This window comes from Morone saxatilis, unplaced genomic scaffold (genome assembly GCF_004916995.1).
Source record: "Morone saxatilis isolate NCDOM2014 unplaced genomic scaffold, NCSU_SB_2.0 Contig22, whole genome shotgun sequence".
Classification (NCBI taxonomy): domain Eukaryota; kingdom Metazoa; phylum Chordata; class Actinopteri; family Moronidae; genus Morone; species Morone saxatilis.
The window spans coordinates 10,650,233-10,668,458 of NW_023339785.1; the positions used below are offsets into that span (position 1 = coordinate 10,650,233).

Here is an 18,226-nt window from a genome sequence, read left to right on the forward strand (position 1 = left end):
GCCACTGATTACTGCTGCAGAGTAAACATTTGTTAGGCCTCTCTGTACAAGCACAGATAGGCTCCGGATGAATCGACAGGGTCCCCTAAATTGTGTCTATGACGCCTGATCCATCGCGTCAAAACCATTAAGAAAGAGACTGGATGTGATGATAATGTATTGATCAGATTGTGATGGATGACCACTGAGGATATATAAGTGAAGTTCTTTGCCGGGAGAGGTATAGTCCAGATTCGGCCATCTAAAGACAAAGGCACCATGCTTTCTGTAGCTCTGTTTTACCTCTTAGCTGTGATTTGTTCTGCAAGACGGACACATGCTCTACCGCTGTACCCTGATACCAACCTGGAGCCACAGGCAGGTAAGACTCTTTTAAAATGCTTTTCTTGACCATTTTACCATTTAAATCTTACCTTTTGTCATGTCACTGGGATATTTACTCTATGCCAGATAACAAACAGAAGCTGAAACAAACTTAAATGAATATTTCTTTACTCAATTAATTTATATAATATTAATTGAGTTTCATCTATCTTTACTGAAATATTCTACCCTTCTTTGATAACCCCTTCTTGTCCTTCAAGATATGGGTTTAAACTACATCAATCCATTTTCATGAGGTATTCCACTGAACTCTCTCAGGGTATTAATGTCATAGTGACAGGATGATGGGAAGAAGTTGTTTTATCTCAACAGATTTCATCCAGAAATTAGTGTCAGAGGTTGAGGATGGACCCAACACCGCCGAGGGGGAGCAGAGAGAGGTGAATAACCTGTATCCTCTACTGATGCAGCACAATGGAGCAAGAGACTCCTGGAATAAAGGTAAACGATTCAAACATCATGCAGACATTTGCAGTCAGTCGCATACGGTCAACATGATGAGTTTTTTTACTCTCTTTATGTTTTTAAGGGGCTAAAGATTCAGCACAACAAGACAAGTTTGCGAACATGGTAAGACTGACACTCTACGTCTCTGTACACTGAGAAGGTTTAACATTGCACTATGTATTGTATAATAGTATAGCATGTCTCAGAAAAAAGTCGCAAAGCAAGAAACCCATCAAAATAGCAGAAATGATGGGCAATTCAAAGAACTAGTTAAAGGTGAAATATCAGAGAAAGATCAATTAATGCAGAAATTAGGTTTTAGTAGAGATTAACAGGAAGGCTGTTCCAGAGTTTGGGGATTCTCACAACACATGCATCTTCTTTAGTTTTAGGTCTAGATTAGGGGGGTGTAGCCGTGATCTGATGATGCAGAAGCTCACAAATGTATGCTGGACCACAGAGTGCTTTAAAAGTAATACCTTAAAATCAGTTGGAAACCAATGCAAACAGGCTAAAATGAGGGTTACGCGATCTCTCCAGTTTGTTCCAGTTAAAGCTCTAGCTGAGGCATCCTGTAGAGTTCACATCATCTTCTGCTTTTGTCATGTTTTTTTCTTGTTTTTAGGTTGAGGACCTCGGAGAAGCTGTTCTGAAGTTGGCAGCGGCTGAAAAGCTACGTTCTCAGGGTTTTCTCAGATCAGAGCAGAACTTGCCAAAAACAAACAAAAGAGGTGAGTGACTCTTATTCCTTATTACGCACGATCATGCCACACCTGCTCTTCATACACAGTGTCGGATCACGTATAACAATACCTGGCTGTTGTCCAAAGGTCTAATCAGAAGGATGTTTAACTAAGGCTCGTGCCATTTAAAGAAGAACACAAAACAGATGGAACGACCAAGTAGAAGTAAAATGAAACAGATAACAACAGTAAATATACAAGTGCATGGTACATAACTCCACTGAAGTGATAGTGAACAGTAAGTGCTGAGTAAAAACTACAGTTACTTTCCTTCAAAATTAAATAGTTTAATGTTTTCTAAAGAGTAAAATACTTATATCTTATATACAAAATAGAAGCGCACAGCAGCTCTAAGGCTGCACAACTGATCAAAATATTATCAGAATCTGAAGCTGCAATGTTCTGATGAAGGTAAAATGTGTGACAGCATTATAATGAAGTACTGTAGTTCTGAAGAGATGCTCTGGCCTACAAATCCTGTTCTCCAGATTTAACAAAACATGTTTGTTTTGTACAGACCCCAAAAAAGTCTCATGATGATGGTTGTTATAGGTTTTTTTCAGTGAAAATTACATTTGTGATGCAAAAATGAACTATTGGTGAATTATGTCTATTAAAATAATCACAATCTGATGTTTTTATCATATATTGTAACCCTAAACTGCACAGTGTTCAAACTGGAAAGCATATTTGTCTTTGGTCACCTTGAAGAGCTCCAACATTTACCACAACGTAATTCTAGATTACCAGATTTAAGGACATTATACATTATATAACGCTTATTAATGTACAGTATTTGTCAACAGTTGTAACTTTATAAATGTTGTGTTTTACTATATTACTATATATTCACTATATATATCGATTATATTGTCATATGTTTATAAACCAGCGTCCACTTAAATAGTACTAGTTTGTTGATAATTGTGTAATTATTGTAAAACAATGTAAACACTAAACAAAAGAAGGGTGAAACTTTACTCATTGAGGATGGACAGAAACATATACAGCACATACAAGTGCAATATAAGGTAAATATTCAAATGAATGTGGGTTTGTTGCTAATTTTTCTCTCTGATGTCCTGACAGCATGTTTCTGGAAATACTGTGTCACCAACTAGAGCCGAGCAGCAGCAGGACATTTGGTCCTGGTTGGAAACGCCTTCACTCTTCATCCACATTTTTGTTTCCCACCAAACAGTATATTCGTCTCTAAACTGGATCAACAGAAAATATATTTTTGAATCTGTAAAATGGTCTTTTTTGTGGCTGGAAATAAACTTAAATATCAGAAATGTAATTAATGTCACCTGCTTTGTGATAGTTCAAGTTCTCAAAATGTTTATAATCTTTACTGCATGAGACCTAAAGAAGGAAGATGAAATTCAGGATTGTTTCTTCACTTTCTCCCCAGGAGGGGGCATTATAGTACTAGTCAGCACACACACACACACAATCCACCCAAAAATCAAGGTTGAGACCAATAAATTTGATATTTTTTATTAATTGACAGTGAGGCGGCAATTTAATCATATTAAACTGTATTTGTACAGGGTTAGTAGAAGATTTTACGTTTTGCATAAAAACGAACTGTTTGTTAAGGTTTTTGCAGCTAATACTCACACTAGCACAATCATATTTTAATAAGGGTGTTTTGATCATAAAAAGCATGGGAAATTATCAATATTTACACTATAAACAAAAACATAAACAGTCAATTGCACATTTGGCCTTTTCACTGTTGAATAAACACACCATTTTTCTGCGAGTGACTATGGATAAATAGTCAGTACATACAACCAAACAATTTGCTTTTTGAATGTCCCAAAATCTTACAAGTACATCAAGTTTTTAAGATGGAATAGTGTCTGATTCATTGCCACAGTGTATTCATGGAGGTTGTAGCACCCTCTACAGATCACCATCTTTACATGAATGGATATGATGGGTGAAAACAGGACTTTAATTACAGAGAATCACAGGTTTACTTCCTCTTGTTAGCCACGCTGAAGTAAGCCTTTTCAATTTCAATGTCGGCTGGACACGTCTGTTTGAACTCCTCCCTCTCATAGGCGTTCTGAAGGTATCGCCACACACCTGTGAACTGGGCAGGGATTTCAAAGTCGCAGTATTTCTTGGCAGCAATCTAAAATAAATGGAAAGATCAGAATTAAGCATTTAGAGAAACATAGAGTGCACCAGGTACATAAAGATCAGGGCTGAAAGAAGTACTCAAATCATTTAAAATAAGGAAATGTACAAATACAATAATGTAAAAATACTCATTACAAGTTAAAGTAAAATGTTTATGCACTATGTTGTGTTGTTTAATGTACTGCACATCAGTGCATCATAATTTATGCTTATTATAGGTTTCTGAAATCCTCATATAATCCTCATAATCCGTCATATACAAAAATATTATTGTTTGACACAATGGCCTGAAAGTATAAGTGTGACCCTGAAATTCATAAGTAAACAGTGAAAATACTGCGAGTAGCGCTGCAATGATTTCTCACTGAATCGATTAGTCATCAACGATAAAATCCATAGTCAACTATTTTGATAATTGATTAATTGTTTTGAATCATTTTTTAAGATTTTTTTATGTTTTTGTTTCAAATTCTCTGACTTCAGTTTCACAAATGTGAATATGTTCTGGTTTCTTTAGTCCTTAATGACAGTAATGTAAATATAATTGGGTTGTGGACAAAACAAGATATTTGAGGAGGTCACCTTAATTATTACATTTTAATTGAAAAATAATTGACAGATTAATTGATAATGCAAATAATCATATAATTTGCAGCCCATAGGTGTAAGTAAACATGCTGCATTGAAAACCATACTTAAGTAAGTATTATCAGCTAAATGTACATAAAATATCAAAAGTTAAAAGCTCATTATGCAGAAAACTGGCCCTGTGACTGATACATTATTATATGACATTATTTGATTGTTAATCCTGATGCATCAAAGTGAGTTTGGTAGTTTAGTCCAGTGGAGTTGGGCCCTCCAAAGGGTCACAAGATCAATCTGACGGGACGTGAAATGATTAATGGTGTATAATACTACATCTCTGGGGCCTGAACAATTGTTTAAATTACATTTAGAGGGGAATTTCTCTCTCTAGTGGAACTACTAACAACTCATAGACACCTGAAATGTGACATGGGGCCCAACCAGACACCAAAAAGGTTGAAAACCAGTGATTTCATCTTTAACAATGTATTGCATTTTATACGGTCATTTATTCTTTTATGTAAAATATGAGAAGCTACAAGTAACTATAGCTAACATTTCCCTCTTAAATGTAGTTAAGTAGTAGTTTAAAGTGGCATAAAATGTATATACTTAAGTACTTGAGTACATACTTAATTACTTTCCACCACCAGTCCAAACATCAGAGTGGTGATATTTTGCACAGGAAGACTCATCATACTAAGATTTACTGAGATTTACTCCAAAATGATCACACACTGTCTCACCCTAATAACGTGCAGTTTGGGCAGCAGGTTGCAGTCAGCTAAGGTGAGGCGGTCGCCGTCCAGGAACTTCCTCTTGGAGATGGTGATGGTTTCTCTGGAGTTATGGTCGATCTCCTCGGGGAGGGGGGAGTTCAGGTAGTCATCCAGGCGCTTGAACTCCCGCAAGAGGTTTTTCTCATGGACTGGAGAGTCAGAAACACAGATATATGTTATGTAATGTTACTACACGTAAAGTGTAAGTACTGTACATTTACTAAAATATTGTATTTAAATACTGATGTGAGAAGATTCAAGATTTCAATTTAGGTATTCTGAATGCCTGCCACTGAAATCAGTGAAAGGAGGTGGAAACACCACCAATTTTGTCCACAGGGATCGCCAATCGCAATCAACACAAAATGCAGTTATTGCTGCTTACAATTTTCTTAACTTATACAAAACCTAAGATAGGTTTATAAAATATAACGTATTGCAATTGGTTAATCTGATCATACAGAATATAAGTGACAATAAACTTCAACCACAACCAGCTACAACATGAAATGCTGCATACTCATCAATGTACTACTACTAATAATAATCCAATAAACTAATTTAAGGAGGCCTTTCTCTGTGTAAAGAGTACTTTTGATCACTGTTGGAATAAGTATTCATATCCTTTACCTAAATATCAATTGTTATCAACTTATTATTTACTTATTCAAATGTTAATTCAGCAAAATAAATACTCCTCATTAAGTAGTACAGTCCCATTTAGAGTGTTACTTTTATAATATTACATCATTGAATTGTCACTAATGCATAAGCATATAAGCATTTCAATATTGTAGTTGGTCAAGGTTGAGATACTTTATATGCTGCTGGAGTGTTTTCACCGCTGACTTTGAGGGGAAACCAACTGAATCCGACTCGGTGGCATGCATTAAAAATAACTATATAGAAAAAGCCAATCTTCTCACTGATGGGATCGGTGTTTATTTATGTCATATAGAGGCATCAGTATTAAACTGAGACTGATTCATAACCAGTTAAAAACTCCTTGTAGTCTATTAAGTACAGTTACTGTGCTGGAGTAAATGTACTTACTACTTACGTTCCACTACTGATCAGTCCTGTGATAATAATAATAATAATATAACTATTATATTATATTATAATATATTTTACTGAAGGTATGTCTGTCTATTTCTTTATTAGAAGAGCTCCAGCTTACAGGCGTTATTTGGACTGTTCTTGATGAAAGCAGAGAACTTTGCAAAAATGTCAGCGCCGACGTCAAAGGACTCTTTGTTTAGTGGGCTGAGATGAGGATACCTGCAGGGAGAGGAGAAAAGAGAAGCCTGGGAGTAAACTTGCTTAATGAGAAAATAACCCATCATCAAAATCTCACTTACATACATATTTGTTTAGCGATCAAGCGCAACAATACCTGGGAGGGGCCACTGTTTGTTCGAGAAACTCCTCGATTTTGATGAAGTCTGTTTTGAGGGTGCCGTTGTAGAGGAGGAAAGGAGGGTTCGTCCCTGGGGCCAGGTCTTTGAGCTCAGCTGGCTTCCTGGAGAGGACGTAGAAAGATGGAGAGGAATAAGGACAGAGAGTTGGGGGGGGGTGACATCCCACTTGTTTTTTTCATTCACTTCATTCAATCCGACTATTATCAAGAATTTAAAAACTGAGAGTGTGTCGCGTTATCGAGGCTTGTCAAGATCAAATGGAGTGGATTAATGATTTCAGCACTGGCTATTGGTTTAGTTATAAAAACACAGAGTGCTGGGAGTGGTCGCCTGTTCAGAGGCCTGTTCTGTGTGTGTTCTGAATCATTCAATTATCAGCATCCTTTCAGAGTTTCCTGATCTTATTTGCTCTGTGGCAATGGCCCTGAGAAATTCACACAATAAAGCCTCAATTAAAGAAGGTGTTTGTTTGAAAGAGCTCTTTGTACACTTTGGCTTAACGGGCTCCTCCCTCTAACCTGTGTTAGGCAGTGAGAAACACACCTTGCACCATTGATAAGTGAGAAATGGTTTGGATTACTGAAAAAAAAAACTTCTCATTTTCACTCTCATTTTGCTTGTTAATAGACTTCTGTGTGAAAGTCCCTATGACCAGATGCTCAGGAAATGATTCTGGCAGAGGAGGGGTGCTTACTTCCTCATGTCAACAGTGGTCACTGTAAACTTGACTCCTTTCAGCCACAACACCATGAAGAGCCTTTGGCAGAAGGGACAGTTCCCCACATTTTCACCATCATGTCCAGCCTGAAAAACACAGAAAGTAACAACATTTTATTTTCATGATCACACGAGTCACAAATGTCACAATATCTCTTCTCTTCCCTTCTGCGGACAAACAAGTGGAAGCGAAAGGCGTGTCTGGGTTATTTAAAGGCAGTTTCCTCCATGTTAGGGAAAAAGCAGGCATTGTGTTGTAACGGAAAACAGACGCTAACATTTGCTAACATCTCCTCCTTCTGCTAGTTCACAACATGACAAGATGGTCTGTTTAAAGGCCAATCTGTGCTTATCTGAGCTCCAGCTTTTAGCTTATATGTTGTTGTTAAAGGAATAGTTTCACACTATGAGAAATATGCTCATTCGCTTTCTTGCTGGAGTAAGATAAGAGGATCACTCTCATGTCTATAATGTGGAATAAATATGGAGCACCTGCCACCAGCAAGTTAGATTATTTTAGCATAAAGACTGGAAACAGCTAGCCTGGCTCTGCCCAAAGTTAACATAATCTGCCTACCAGCACCTCTAAAGCTCACTAAAAAAAACATTAGATCTTGTTTGTTTCTGTGCAAAAACTGAAGCATAAAACAACAGTTAGCTGTTTTATGGGGGTTAATGTACTGGACTGTGTCTTGGATGGGAGCAGTGATTTGGAATCTTGTCCATGCATTATCAGGAAATAGTCCCGCATGTAACAACCCATCTTGTTGTTTTTACACTTTTGTACAGATTAAAAAAACAAGATAATTTGTGAGATTTTGTTACCTCTGGTCAAAGCCAGGCTAACTGTTCCCCCTTGTTTCCAGTCTTTGTGCTAAGCTAAGCTAACTATACCATTATTACCATACAGAGATAAGAGTGGTATTAATGTTCTCATCTCACTCTCTGCCAGACAGCAAATAAGCACACTTCCCTAAATTTCAAACTATTCCTTGAAATGACTGAATGTTGAAGGTTTCATTTACGAAGAGACATAATATACTTTAGACTGCATATTGTGTTGTTTTTGAGCTTAATTTGACCTTGTTTTAAATCAGAGGACATTGTGTCTCTGCACAGATGCCATGAACAAAAACACATCACAGTAAAATAAACAGTAAGTGAATGAAAATAGACTCTGATGTCATTTTAAAGTTTGATATTAATCAACAATGTGAGGTGAGAAAAAAAAACTTGATATAGATGACTACATCTGAATGTGTGCGTATCTAAAAATGGGTGTGTCTGGTTCAGGCTGGGGCCCGTCATGCTGCATGCTCTGTGCTCCTTCTGGGTGAGTGGAGATAAGGTGGACTGTCTGTCTGTGGCCAGAGTTCACTGATAAAATGTGCTGTGACCCTCAGCAGGGATACAAACACTTCAGCATCTGTAGCACACGGTATCTGTAGATGGCACCCATCAAAATGAGAGTTGTCCTCTGATTGCTGCTCATACAGCATCATACTCTAGATAACAATACTTTAACAATACTGATAAGTGAGCAGCAAATCCTTGTGTGACTCATTTGTTTAGCTATATCTTTTCCCTTAAAAGAGAGGACATAAAACAGGCACATTTCATGTAGACTTATACACACAGTACATTATTTTGACAATGGATTCAGGTGTTATTGCAGTCTACAGTCAAGTTATTAGTGACATTAAAAAGAAATGACTGACCTTAATGAACAACTCGATGCTTGGCTCCTTGTCAGAGTTCTGCCGAAGTGCCATGTTGTCCCCAAAAAAAGTTTAATTCACTTTTTTAAAATCCCAAATACTTGCTTGAGTCAAAGCTTGTCTTTCAGTCAGTTGTTCACGGCACCCCAAAAAATCCCCAGAGCTGAAGAGAAGAACGCTGATAATACTGCTCTTGAACAAGTGCTGGTCTGGTTTTAAGTGTCTCTGTGGTCGTGGATGTCAGGAGAAAGTGAAACACTCGCGGCTGGTTGTGTTTTGTGTGAGGGGTCCTTGGAGGCTATCGCTCTTAACATACTTTACAAGTCAGGGGAGAGGGAGGATCCAGAGAGATGGGCGGGGTACACACTCTTATATATACGCAGAGTCAAACTCTATGGGGAGAGATCTTAAAATAGAATCATCTGTATTTTGCAATACACAGGAACTGATAAACCATGTGACTCACACAAATTCAGACAATTGATTTGGACCATTTACATTCCAGCACAGTTAGATATGGAAGGAATAATAGATTAGGAGGACTTTTCAAAGGGAGGCTGCACTTATTACAAAGCACCCAATGTATACTGAGGGACACTGGGAAACAGTAGAGACACCTAATCTAATTTTAAGTCTCACATCTGGTTGATTGAATAATGTACAGAATGTTTACTTTGGGTACAGGAATGTGAGAAACACCTGACATACAGTTTAAAAACAGTGTTTGTTGTAGTATATTTTTGCTGCAATGGTAAAGTAAACATTTTATAATTTTTTAAATGGCCATATGTATTTTTACACATGCCAGCAGCATGGCTATGGTCAGTTGGTTTATAACCAAAATGATTTACATTCCCATTAGCCTCTGGTGAAAATTAGACCTGCTTTAGTGCTATCTAGTGGTGAAGTTGTAGATTGCAACCAACTGAATACCGCCATTGAACAAACGCACCTATCTAAAGCCAATGTTTGGTTTAACATTGTGTTAGCATTATGAGCATGTTAGCATTTAGGACATACAGCTAGAATCTTTACCTTTACTGTGGTTTGCTACTTAATACTACTGTATTTACTGTCTTTTTTTCTGGGTATGTGTACACCATTAAAGCAATTTTAATCTAAGATCTATCTATTTAAGAGTACTGTATATGGAGAAAATTAAATTAATATAATAAAAATATAATTAATAATTTCTACTTTGACCTTGAAATGGGTAAAAGTAGCTTCAACATTCATACAATCTTGCATAAAGGTTAATGTTCCGTAATAATAATCTTCAATCCTTTATTTACATTTTACTGATAATATGTAAATGTTTTTAGCTACTACAAGATTAAAAGAAGAACTTCTGCTTGTTGTTGTTTCACATTGTGGTTCAATGTACTTTCACTTCAGTAAAATATCTGAATATTCCTACCAGCACTGAGTATAGTGTATATTAAGCTAATGTTTTAATGTTTTCTACTCTACGAGGTCAATATAGGTTATGTCATTCTTTCAAACAAACACAGTATATTTCAGGGGTATTTTGAATGAGTCATGATGAAGGGAATCTCCTCACTGCTTTGGGCATAAAAAGGTTGAGATGAAGGTTATTTCTGGCTTGTTCTGCATGAGTTGAGGCGTAAATAAAGTATTACAGAATCTTTTTGCTTTAGTTAAAGGCATATGGTATTATTTCCACTCAGAGTAAATAGTTTTATGTATAGTTTTGTATTTTCCATTCATTTTTATTTTATTTCATTTTACATTTTTGCTTTCAGTTCAGTTCAAGTTTCACTTAGTTTTCAGGGTGGGGTTGCTCACTTGAGTTTTCTATTTTAGTTTTTAGTATTTTCAGTTTCTTATTTTATATTATGATATGGGGGTATTTGTCAGGGCAAGATTTACAAGTTCAGTACACAATATCCTTCTTTGAAATTTCAGTTAACTAAAATACTTTATCACATCGAGTTTTAGTTTTTCTTTATTTTAGTTAACTATAATAGCATTGCACTGAATACAGTATATTCTGTAGTGATAAGTACAGCTGTTTTGGATGAATGAATATGACGGTTAACTCTTATCTTATCAACATAGGCTCTATTATGTCCTCTGGGACTGAGGACTGAGGGCTCAGTTCAGCATTGGTGTTTCTTGTAATATGGTATCACTTACAGTAAATAGGGGAAGGGAATTTTTATGACAAAATCCCCAAACTGCGGTGTGGACTTCTCTAAAGAAATAAGACCAGTAACATGAGCAGAATTATGCAATGCATCACAAGGAATTTCAAAAGAAGAGATACGTGGCTCTGAGCCATGCACTCTGTTTTACATGGCCCCGTGCCCCGTAAAACAGATCCATCACATTGAAATTACAAACAAATCCTGGAAATATGATGAATAACACTCGACCATCACAGGAAGTGTAACAGAGGCAGAGAAAGTTGTGAGACAAAACTGTATTCCCCTCTTTCCTTTTAAATGTCTTCAGAGAGTTTTTCAAATGTCTAAAATAAAATCTCCCTTTCTACGCGGTGGTACGACCCTTCCTTTCAAGATAGCCAGAGGGGTTCTAGGAATAATTAGTCACTTTATTGACACTTCCCATGGGAGGTAAATGGAATTTTATGGGAGTATAAGGTGGGAGGATCACTCTTACATACGCACAAAACTGAAACGTGGGCTTCTCCTTTTAAATAACCGGCCTCCATTATTACGTCCACTCCGCTGCTATGGAGGGAGTGTTTATTGGAGCTTGTGTGATAAATGACTGGAGTGCCATTCAGACATTAACTTTGATTCACACTCACAAGAACACTGATTATATCCTCAGCACTAGTGAATCACTTCCCATGTATTTTGTGTGAGTGTTTGGTTGGTATGACAACAGCCAGGGTTGAGAAAGAAAGGATATATAAAAGGGAAATTAAGGTTAAACTCACAGCCTTTATAGTAAACTGAAACCAACAGATTTTGGCTACACAGGGAAGAGAGATTTCCTGAGTTTGCCTGGAAAAGACACACAGTGGAAACACGTAACTTGCCAATGACCTGCCACTTCCTCTTCCACAGACAAATAGATAGGAAAGCCCTGTCTCATGGAGAGAGATACACATATCTCCTCTGGACACACACAGCAGCTGGAAGTGGCCTTCTGGAAAAAAACTACCGTATCTTCATAAACAGGAGCCTTGTTGTTGACAACCCAGCCACAGAGAATGAGTCTTGATTTTGTCATCACACACACACACACACAAACAAAATATTGAATGTGGCTTCTTATTTTGGTCTTTTGACAATTCTACGCAGATTTTTAGTATAGTTAAACATTTTGGATAACACAAGGGTTGAAAGTTGAAGTTGGAGTTCGGGGGTTATTAGCCTCGCAACCAGCCAGCCAAAGCAACACTGGAGCTTATCTGTCAGCTCTGTTCAAAGCAGTTCACTGGGATTGTTTTGTTTTTTTTATTGCTAAAAGGGGGGGGTGGCTGTTTCTTGTAAACACAATGGCATCATTGACCCACTCACCGCTCTCTCCCAACCAGTCAATAGTGCAACGACTCATTACAACAAAACCCCGGGGTCTGTCATTCAGGATATGCACAATGACAGTGCCATGGAGTTCTACGGCCTCTTCTTACCTCTTCTTCTGGCTCTGAAGATACGCACTGCACACTCAGCTCCTGATTTCTCTCGTAAGTTCATTGTTTTTGGCATCAATAATTTGCTTTTTCAGGAGAAAGTCGAAATGCTGACCCATTATTTTTCAGCTGTGATAGGGTTTGCAAAGGAAGCTTTTTAGGCATCCTCTAACTTTTTATGCACATCCTGCTTTCCAAACAGCTGTGGCAACTCATGTCGAAGTACCAGAATCAGGGTGCTGAACTTAGATCTTTACAGGTTAGGAACAGATACTCCCAAAGCATTAAATAAACTACAGTTGAGCTGTTTTGACTCTTAGCAATGAATTATGATGGATTATGTTACAGTAACAATGATCGATTCAGACAAAGCCAAAGGTGGCTTTTTTTCTCGGACACCTCCATTGTGAGCACTGCAGTGTACGTCTCTATCTGACCTCTGCAGACATTTCCATTTTTTGTGTGGCTGCAGGCTCTGAGGGGCCTAATAATAGTTCATTGTGAGGGAGTGCCTGGTACTGCCTCTCATTTGCTCCCTGAAGCTTCAAACTGCCTCTGTGGTGCACACACACACACACAGGAGGGGAGACTTCACTTCAGTGTCCATTTCTGTTGTCTTGTATGTTTGTATATGTGGTCATAGTCCAAATATTGTCTTGGAGAGCTACACCCAGTGACACCGCACTGTCGACAACCAGGGCTGAGCTGCAAAGACTAAAAATAGAATGTAATAAAGTCACACTATTGACTTGTCAATTATGGACAATGAAGGGCTTTTAAATTATATATTATTTAGTAATAATAATTGAGTGAACCAGTCATATCTGATTTCTTAACAAGTGAAAATAATTGTTACTAAAAAATCAAACCTAAAAACCTGAAAGTCAAACAGGAGTTATATATTTATTTATATATTTAAATGAGACAAAAGTGACACATTAAACCAGTGTCTGAGACCAGATATCAGCTTTTGTTTTACGCCACACTGTTCACTATTCACTGCAAGTTGCACTAATCATTTTCTTCCACCTGTACAGGCATACTAACTCTCCCACAATCAGCAGATAACATAAAAGTGAAATTAGCATCACCTTGTGTTCACTTTTAGTATATCTTCACACCATCCTGAAAAACCACACAGCTCACGCTTGTGAAGGACACACGCTCATCATCGAGTGTCCCTCCAGGACGTCTGTGGCCGTCCTATCAGCTTTCTATGGACGACGTGTTCCTAATCAACATCTGTGCCCCTCTGCAAACACAAACACAACCGTGGAGGAGGATACAGAGTGCACTTCCCCAGTTGCTATCGAGGTATTTACTGCACTGTAAAGCGCTGTCATGACTCACACAGCAGATGATCAACACATGTTTTCTCTCCCTCACAGAAAGTGCTGTCAGAGTGTCAGGATCACCGGTCCTGTCACATCCCGGTCTTCAGTCCAGTGTTTGGACAGGACCCCTGTCCTCTCACCACCAAGTACCTTCTAGTCTCCTACAAGTGTAGACCAGGTATGCTGCCAGGGTCCTGTAACTGCAACAGTCAGGGGGCCAACATTTCAATCAGTGGATTGTCTTTTACTTGTGTTGCTAAATGGATCGAATTAAGCAACCAGAATGTTGTGTTTCACACGTTCAAGCCAATTACTGCAAACAATGGACTTTAAATAAATGTAAACATACAGTGAAGCATGAAAGTTAATTCTTGACTTTAGAATTAGTAGTTAGACAAAACAATCCCTACAAGCTTTTTTCAGGGCTTTCAATCACGTCACACAGTCTTCATCAGCACATGGAGTTTGCTCAGTTGCCATGGAGATCAGTGGCTAATAAGTGGAGCTTAAGTTTAGGTTGTTTGTAAAAACAACTCTATCATTTAAAAACTATTTTCTTTGAGAACCATTACTGAATGCATCTTTTTTGACCTCAGGCAGCCATTTGGTTTCTGATCATTTCAGTATGAAAATCAACTTGTAGTGACTTGACACTTGGTTGAGATAGGCGATCAATCACAGTTAACATCATCTCTATTTAATTTGTTTTTTAATTGCATTTTCATTGCAATAACAAAAATTTAACTTAGACCGCTTTTTAATTCCAAAATGCCCCTTAAAGGTAAATATGGACATATTGTAGTAACACATGTAACTAAATTAATAAAGTTATCAAACTAAGAAACAATAAAGAATAAAAATTTGACTAAACAAATATCCAAACAAGCACAATTTATACTCTATAAGTGTCATTATTTTAATAAACTTTATTTTGATATTTTTTCTGGTTTCCTTTTATGTTTTATAGAACTTTTTTATACATTTAATCAATCAATCTTGTTGCAGGTTATGGCTGCCACACTCACATTTGGACAGATCTGATATGGATGCTGATGTCCACTGTGCTAGATTACCCATCTCAACCATTTCAATGTCTCTACATTAGATTTACAGACACAAATGAAACCAGCAGTTGTGAAAGAAGTATTCAGATATCTTAACTGAGTAAAAGAAGCAATACTACATTCAAAAATACTCTGAAGTTACAAGTCATCCAGTAAAAGTACAAAAGTATTAGAATGAAAAAGTACCAAAAGTCAAACCACTCATAATGTAGAATTTCCCATTTCACACAATATTGGACTATAATTATTAAATTTTTTTTGTTTAACAATCTTTATTGATCTTCTATTAACCATATATATGTTAGCAGCATATATTGAAAATGAAAGTGCATACAAGCATAGGACAGCTGCCTTATTCAAATGTGAAAGGTGGAATATAATTATTGGCTCATTAATGTGTTTATCACTTTAATGTTGCAGCTGGTAAAGTGGAGCTTAACTGCTGGGTAGCTTAACTTATAATAATATGTTAGCAATTGTTAGTAGTTTTTATATTTTGCATTAATAATAAAAATCTGCAAAATAACTAGTAATTAAAGCTTCCAAATAAATGTAGGGGAGTAAAAAGTAAAATGTTGTATAGCACTGTAAAATGGAAATCCTCAAGTGAAGTACAAGTACCTAAAAATTGTACTATAGTACTTAAGTACATGGTCTTTGTTACGTTCCACCAATAGAAACCAGTGGCTTAAAGGATTCTCAGCAGTAACATAAAATCAGTTATTCATAGTGATGAGCTAAAAAATATAAAAACATTAGTACAGAATGTTCCTTAAAGTTTCTTTACTAGATGTTCTTCAAAATCTGCCTTTCTGTAATTATGTGTGTCTACATTATGTCATCGTCTGTTTTTCAGAGCACCACCGCACAAGGCTGGTGTGTGAAAATGAGCGTCTGAAGCTGGTGTGTAAAAATGAGACTGTCCTCGCAATCTACTCCGCAACGTTTGGACACCTGCTGCACGGCAGTCCTTACTGTCCTCAGGAACCTGGATCACATACTGACATGGGTCTGAAACAGGGCACTTTGTTATCTATTTGCAAGAATAGTGGAACAAATATCAGTTGTATTGACACAGAGGAGATTAACTGGTGTTCCCTGTTCATCTGTTAATAATCATTAATGAAACAAAAGTTTATTTACGTATACACATTTTCCGTTCACTGGTGCATCTTCAGTAAGACTATTTAATCACAATTATAATGTTACTAATCAGAACTGACATTTGAGACCTGAATATAATGTTGCAATATTAGACTGATTACACTTATTAATTTGACTAAACTTAATTCATTATAGAGTGTTTGTCACCCTCGGCTCTGAGGAAGGTGTCACGCAGATGCCACGGCAGAGCTAACTGCTCAGTACTGGCCGATACTCAAACCTTTGGGGACCCCTGCTTCCCCGGCACCAGGAAACACCTGCGGGTGTCCTTCACTTGTGGTACGTGACGAACCGGATGTTGCTGCATGTGACTGATATGGTTTAATGCATCATGTAAAAAAACCTCTTAATTATCTCTTCAGTGCCCAAGTATCTTCTGGAAGATGTGGGTCGAGGGTCAACAGATCCTTTCATGATCTCAGACTACACACATGGTGAGAGTAAGACTGAAAACAGGCTTTGTTGCATGTAGCAGACTTTGACTGGCGTCTGAGCCCAGACCCCTCTCACCTGCAGGTGGATGGTACACTGGCCCCACCTACAGGCCTCAAAACGTGCTCTTAACCAACTCTCTGGAGATCATTGAAAAAATGTTGGGTATGTGCACTGAAGCCTGTAGACCGCAGGCTAGGGCTGCATGTACATTTCTTATCATTGTAGATCATATTTAAAAAGGGCCATACAGATGTTTTAGCATCAGTGCTGAGTCACATCACATTAAAGGTACATAATTATGAGCCTGTTAAAGCATATTTGTGTGTGTCTGTTTCTGCACAAACTGAGCATATTAAAATATAGATTTTCTATATAGTAGTACAGAATGTGCAGTCATATTTTGCATTACTGCTGACCATTTTCCAAAATATGCTATAGTTAAAGGTCCAGCATGAAGGATTTAGTGGCATCTAGCTGTTGATCACAACTCTGTTGCTTCACCCTCCCTTTCCGAGCAAAAGCTGCAAAATTCACGAAAAACGTTAAATTAAAAATAAAAATACGAGTAATTCTAAGGTAACAAACAACAATTTCTATATTCAGGTGATTATACACTATATAATATAATCCAAACACACCATATTATGCTCCAGTTTTGCCAATAGATCCTCCTAAATGTTACACACTGGACCCAGTGATCAATAACTTATTTTGATTGAGTTTAAAGCCTCTGTTGACTTGGCAATGTAAAAACTTACTGCAGTTTTAGGTAAATTGCCACGGTAATGCAAAATAGTCAATAGTATGGCTATAGATGTTTAATAGGACGTTCAACTGTAAATCTGCTGAGTTTTACAGATTACACATTTTGAATTTAGTTTGACTTCTTCCAGGTCTCCCAGAGCGAGTGGCTCTGTACTTTGTCTCTGGTATCTGTGCTGGTCTGGTTTTCCTGCTCTGCCTGTTTGGTCTCCGCTCCACAATAGTGAGGGATGTTAAAGGTCTGGTTTCTGACCTGAATGATGAGCTGAAAGCATCTCGCAGACAGCGCAAGGAGCTCATGGAGGACCTCTTTGACGATGAGGTCTCAGACACGTCGTCCTTCTGTCGCCTCACACAATCCTACCGCACAACAGACATCTTAAGTCCCTCCACTCTGACAGTAGAGATGGTCGATCGCGAAGTGGAACAGACGAGGGATCTGCCCAACGGAGACATTTGGCCACATCGAGACTCCAGCCCTTATGCCATTCATAAGATTAAAACCTACAACAACTGAGAGAAGTCACATATATGAGTGAAACTACTATTAAAGCATCTTCTGCTATGAAATTTAAACTGTGGAATGAAATTACACAAATTAATTTACTTTTAAAGCAATTTAACTACCTCTGTATCCATGTGTTGTCATTCATGGCAAAGTAACTCTAAACAATAAGAAGTGAAATACATGAAATCTTAATGAACTAGGTTAGTTACAGTGATTAATAACATCAGACGATTTGTTAAATGCAACAGTATTTTATAAAATAACAGAGGAGCTAATTTTCTGCCTACATTTGTTTTGGTTAAAGGATGCCATGTAAAAATTTTGAACCCGTATAATAAAAATAAAACAAGGATTGTGTTAATTGTGGTCTGTTTAAAGTGTTT

The 18,226-nt window shown here is 37.4% G+C and overlaps 3 protein-coding genes across 4 annotated transcripts; 2 read left to right on the forward strand and 1 right to left on the reverse strand.

Annotated features, from left to right (window-relative positions):
- Positions 1-258: 258 nt before the first annotated feature.
- On the forward strand, positions 259-2,695 carry urp1 (urotensin-related peptide 1). Its single transcript, XM_035669780.1, has 5 exons — positions 259-361; positions 697-825; positions 914-954; positions 1,457-1,562; positions 2,664-2,695. Exons 1-5 carry the CDS (start codon positions 259-261, stop codon positions 2,693-2,695), a joined length of 411 nt encoding a protein of 136 aa, XP_035525673.1.
- A 363-nt stretch (positions 2,696-3,058) lies between these two features.
- clic2 (chloride intracellular channel 2) lies at positions 3,059-9,270 on the reverse strand. Its single transcript, XM_035669713.1, has 6 exons — positions 8,952-9,270; positions 7,211-7,320; positions 6,492-6,617; positions 6,276-6,376; positions 5,063-5,244; positions 3,059-3,720 (listed from the first exon to the last, which is right to left on the reverse strand). Exons 1-6 carry the CDS (start codon positions 9,003-9,005, stop codon positions 3,559-3,561), a joined length of 735 nt encoding a protein of 244 aa, XP_035525606.1. The 5' UTR covers positions 9,006-9,270; the 3' UTR covers positions 3,059-3,558.
- A 3,201-nt stretch (positions 9,271-12,471) lies between these two features.
- On the forward strand, positions 12,472-18,184 carry si:ch73-335m24.2 (protein eva-1 homolog C). 2 transcript variants are annotated; one of them, XM_035669446.1, is made up of 8 exons: positions 12,472-12,630; positions 13,685-13,890; positions 13,965-14,088; positions 15,831-15,983; positions 16,274-16,417; positions 16,501-16,572; positions 16,655-16,735; positions 17,467-18,184. In XM_035669446.1, exons 1-8 carry the CDS (start codon positions 12,534-12,536, stop codon positions 17,850-17,852), a joined length of 1,263 nt encoding a protein of 420 aa, XP_035525339.1. In that variant the 5' UTR covers positions 12,472-12,533; the 3' UTR covers positions 17,853-18,184. The 2 variants fall into 2 exon arrangements, with proteins under 2 accessions (XP_035525339.1, XP_035525340.1); XM_035669447.1 differs by lacking the exon at positions 16,655-16,735 and having other exon boundaries at positions 12,475-12,630.
- The last annotated feature ends 42 nt before the right edge of the window (positions 18,185-18,226 follow it).

Coding starts and splice junctions, on each gene's coding strand:
- urp1 (XM_035669780.1), top strand. CDS start 259: ATGCTTTCTGTAGCTCTGTTTTACCTCTTAGCTGTGATTTGTTCTGCA. Junction 362..696: donor CAACCTGGAGCCACAGGCAG/GTAAGACTCTTT, acceptor TTATCTCAACAG/ATTTCATCCAGAAATTAGTG. Junction 826..913: donor AAGAGACTCCTGGAATAAAG/GTAAACGATTCA, acceptor TATGTTTTTAAG/GGGCTAAAGATTCAGCACAA.
- si:ch73-335m24.2 (XM_035669446.1), top strand. CDS start 12,534: ATGCACAATGACAGTGCCATGGAGTTCTACGGCCTCTTCTTACCTCTT. Junction 16,573..16,654: donor GATCTCAGACTACACACATG/GTGAGAGTAAGA, acceptor TCTCACCTGCAG/GTGGATGGTACACTGGCCCC. Junction 16,736..17,466: donor GATCATTGAAAAAATGTTGG/GTATGTGCACTG, acceptor GACTTCTTCCAG/GTCTCCCAGAGCGAGTGGCT.
- clic2 (XM_035669713.1), bottom strand. CDS start 9,005: ATGGCACTTCGGCAGAACTCTGACAAGGAGCCAAGCATCGAGTTGTTC. Junction 7,321..8,951: donor GCATCGAGTTGTTCATTAAG/GTCAGTCATTTC, acceptor TGTGTTTTTCAG/GCTGGACATGATGGTGAAAA. Junction 5,245..6,275: donor GAACAGTCCAAATAACGCCT/GTAAGCTGGAGC, acceptor CTGACTCTCCAG/TCCATGAGAAAAACCTCTTG.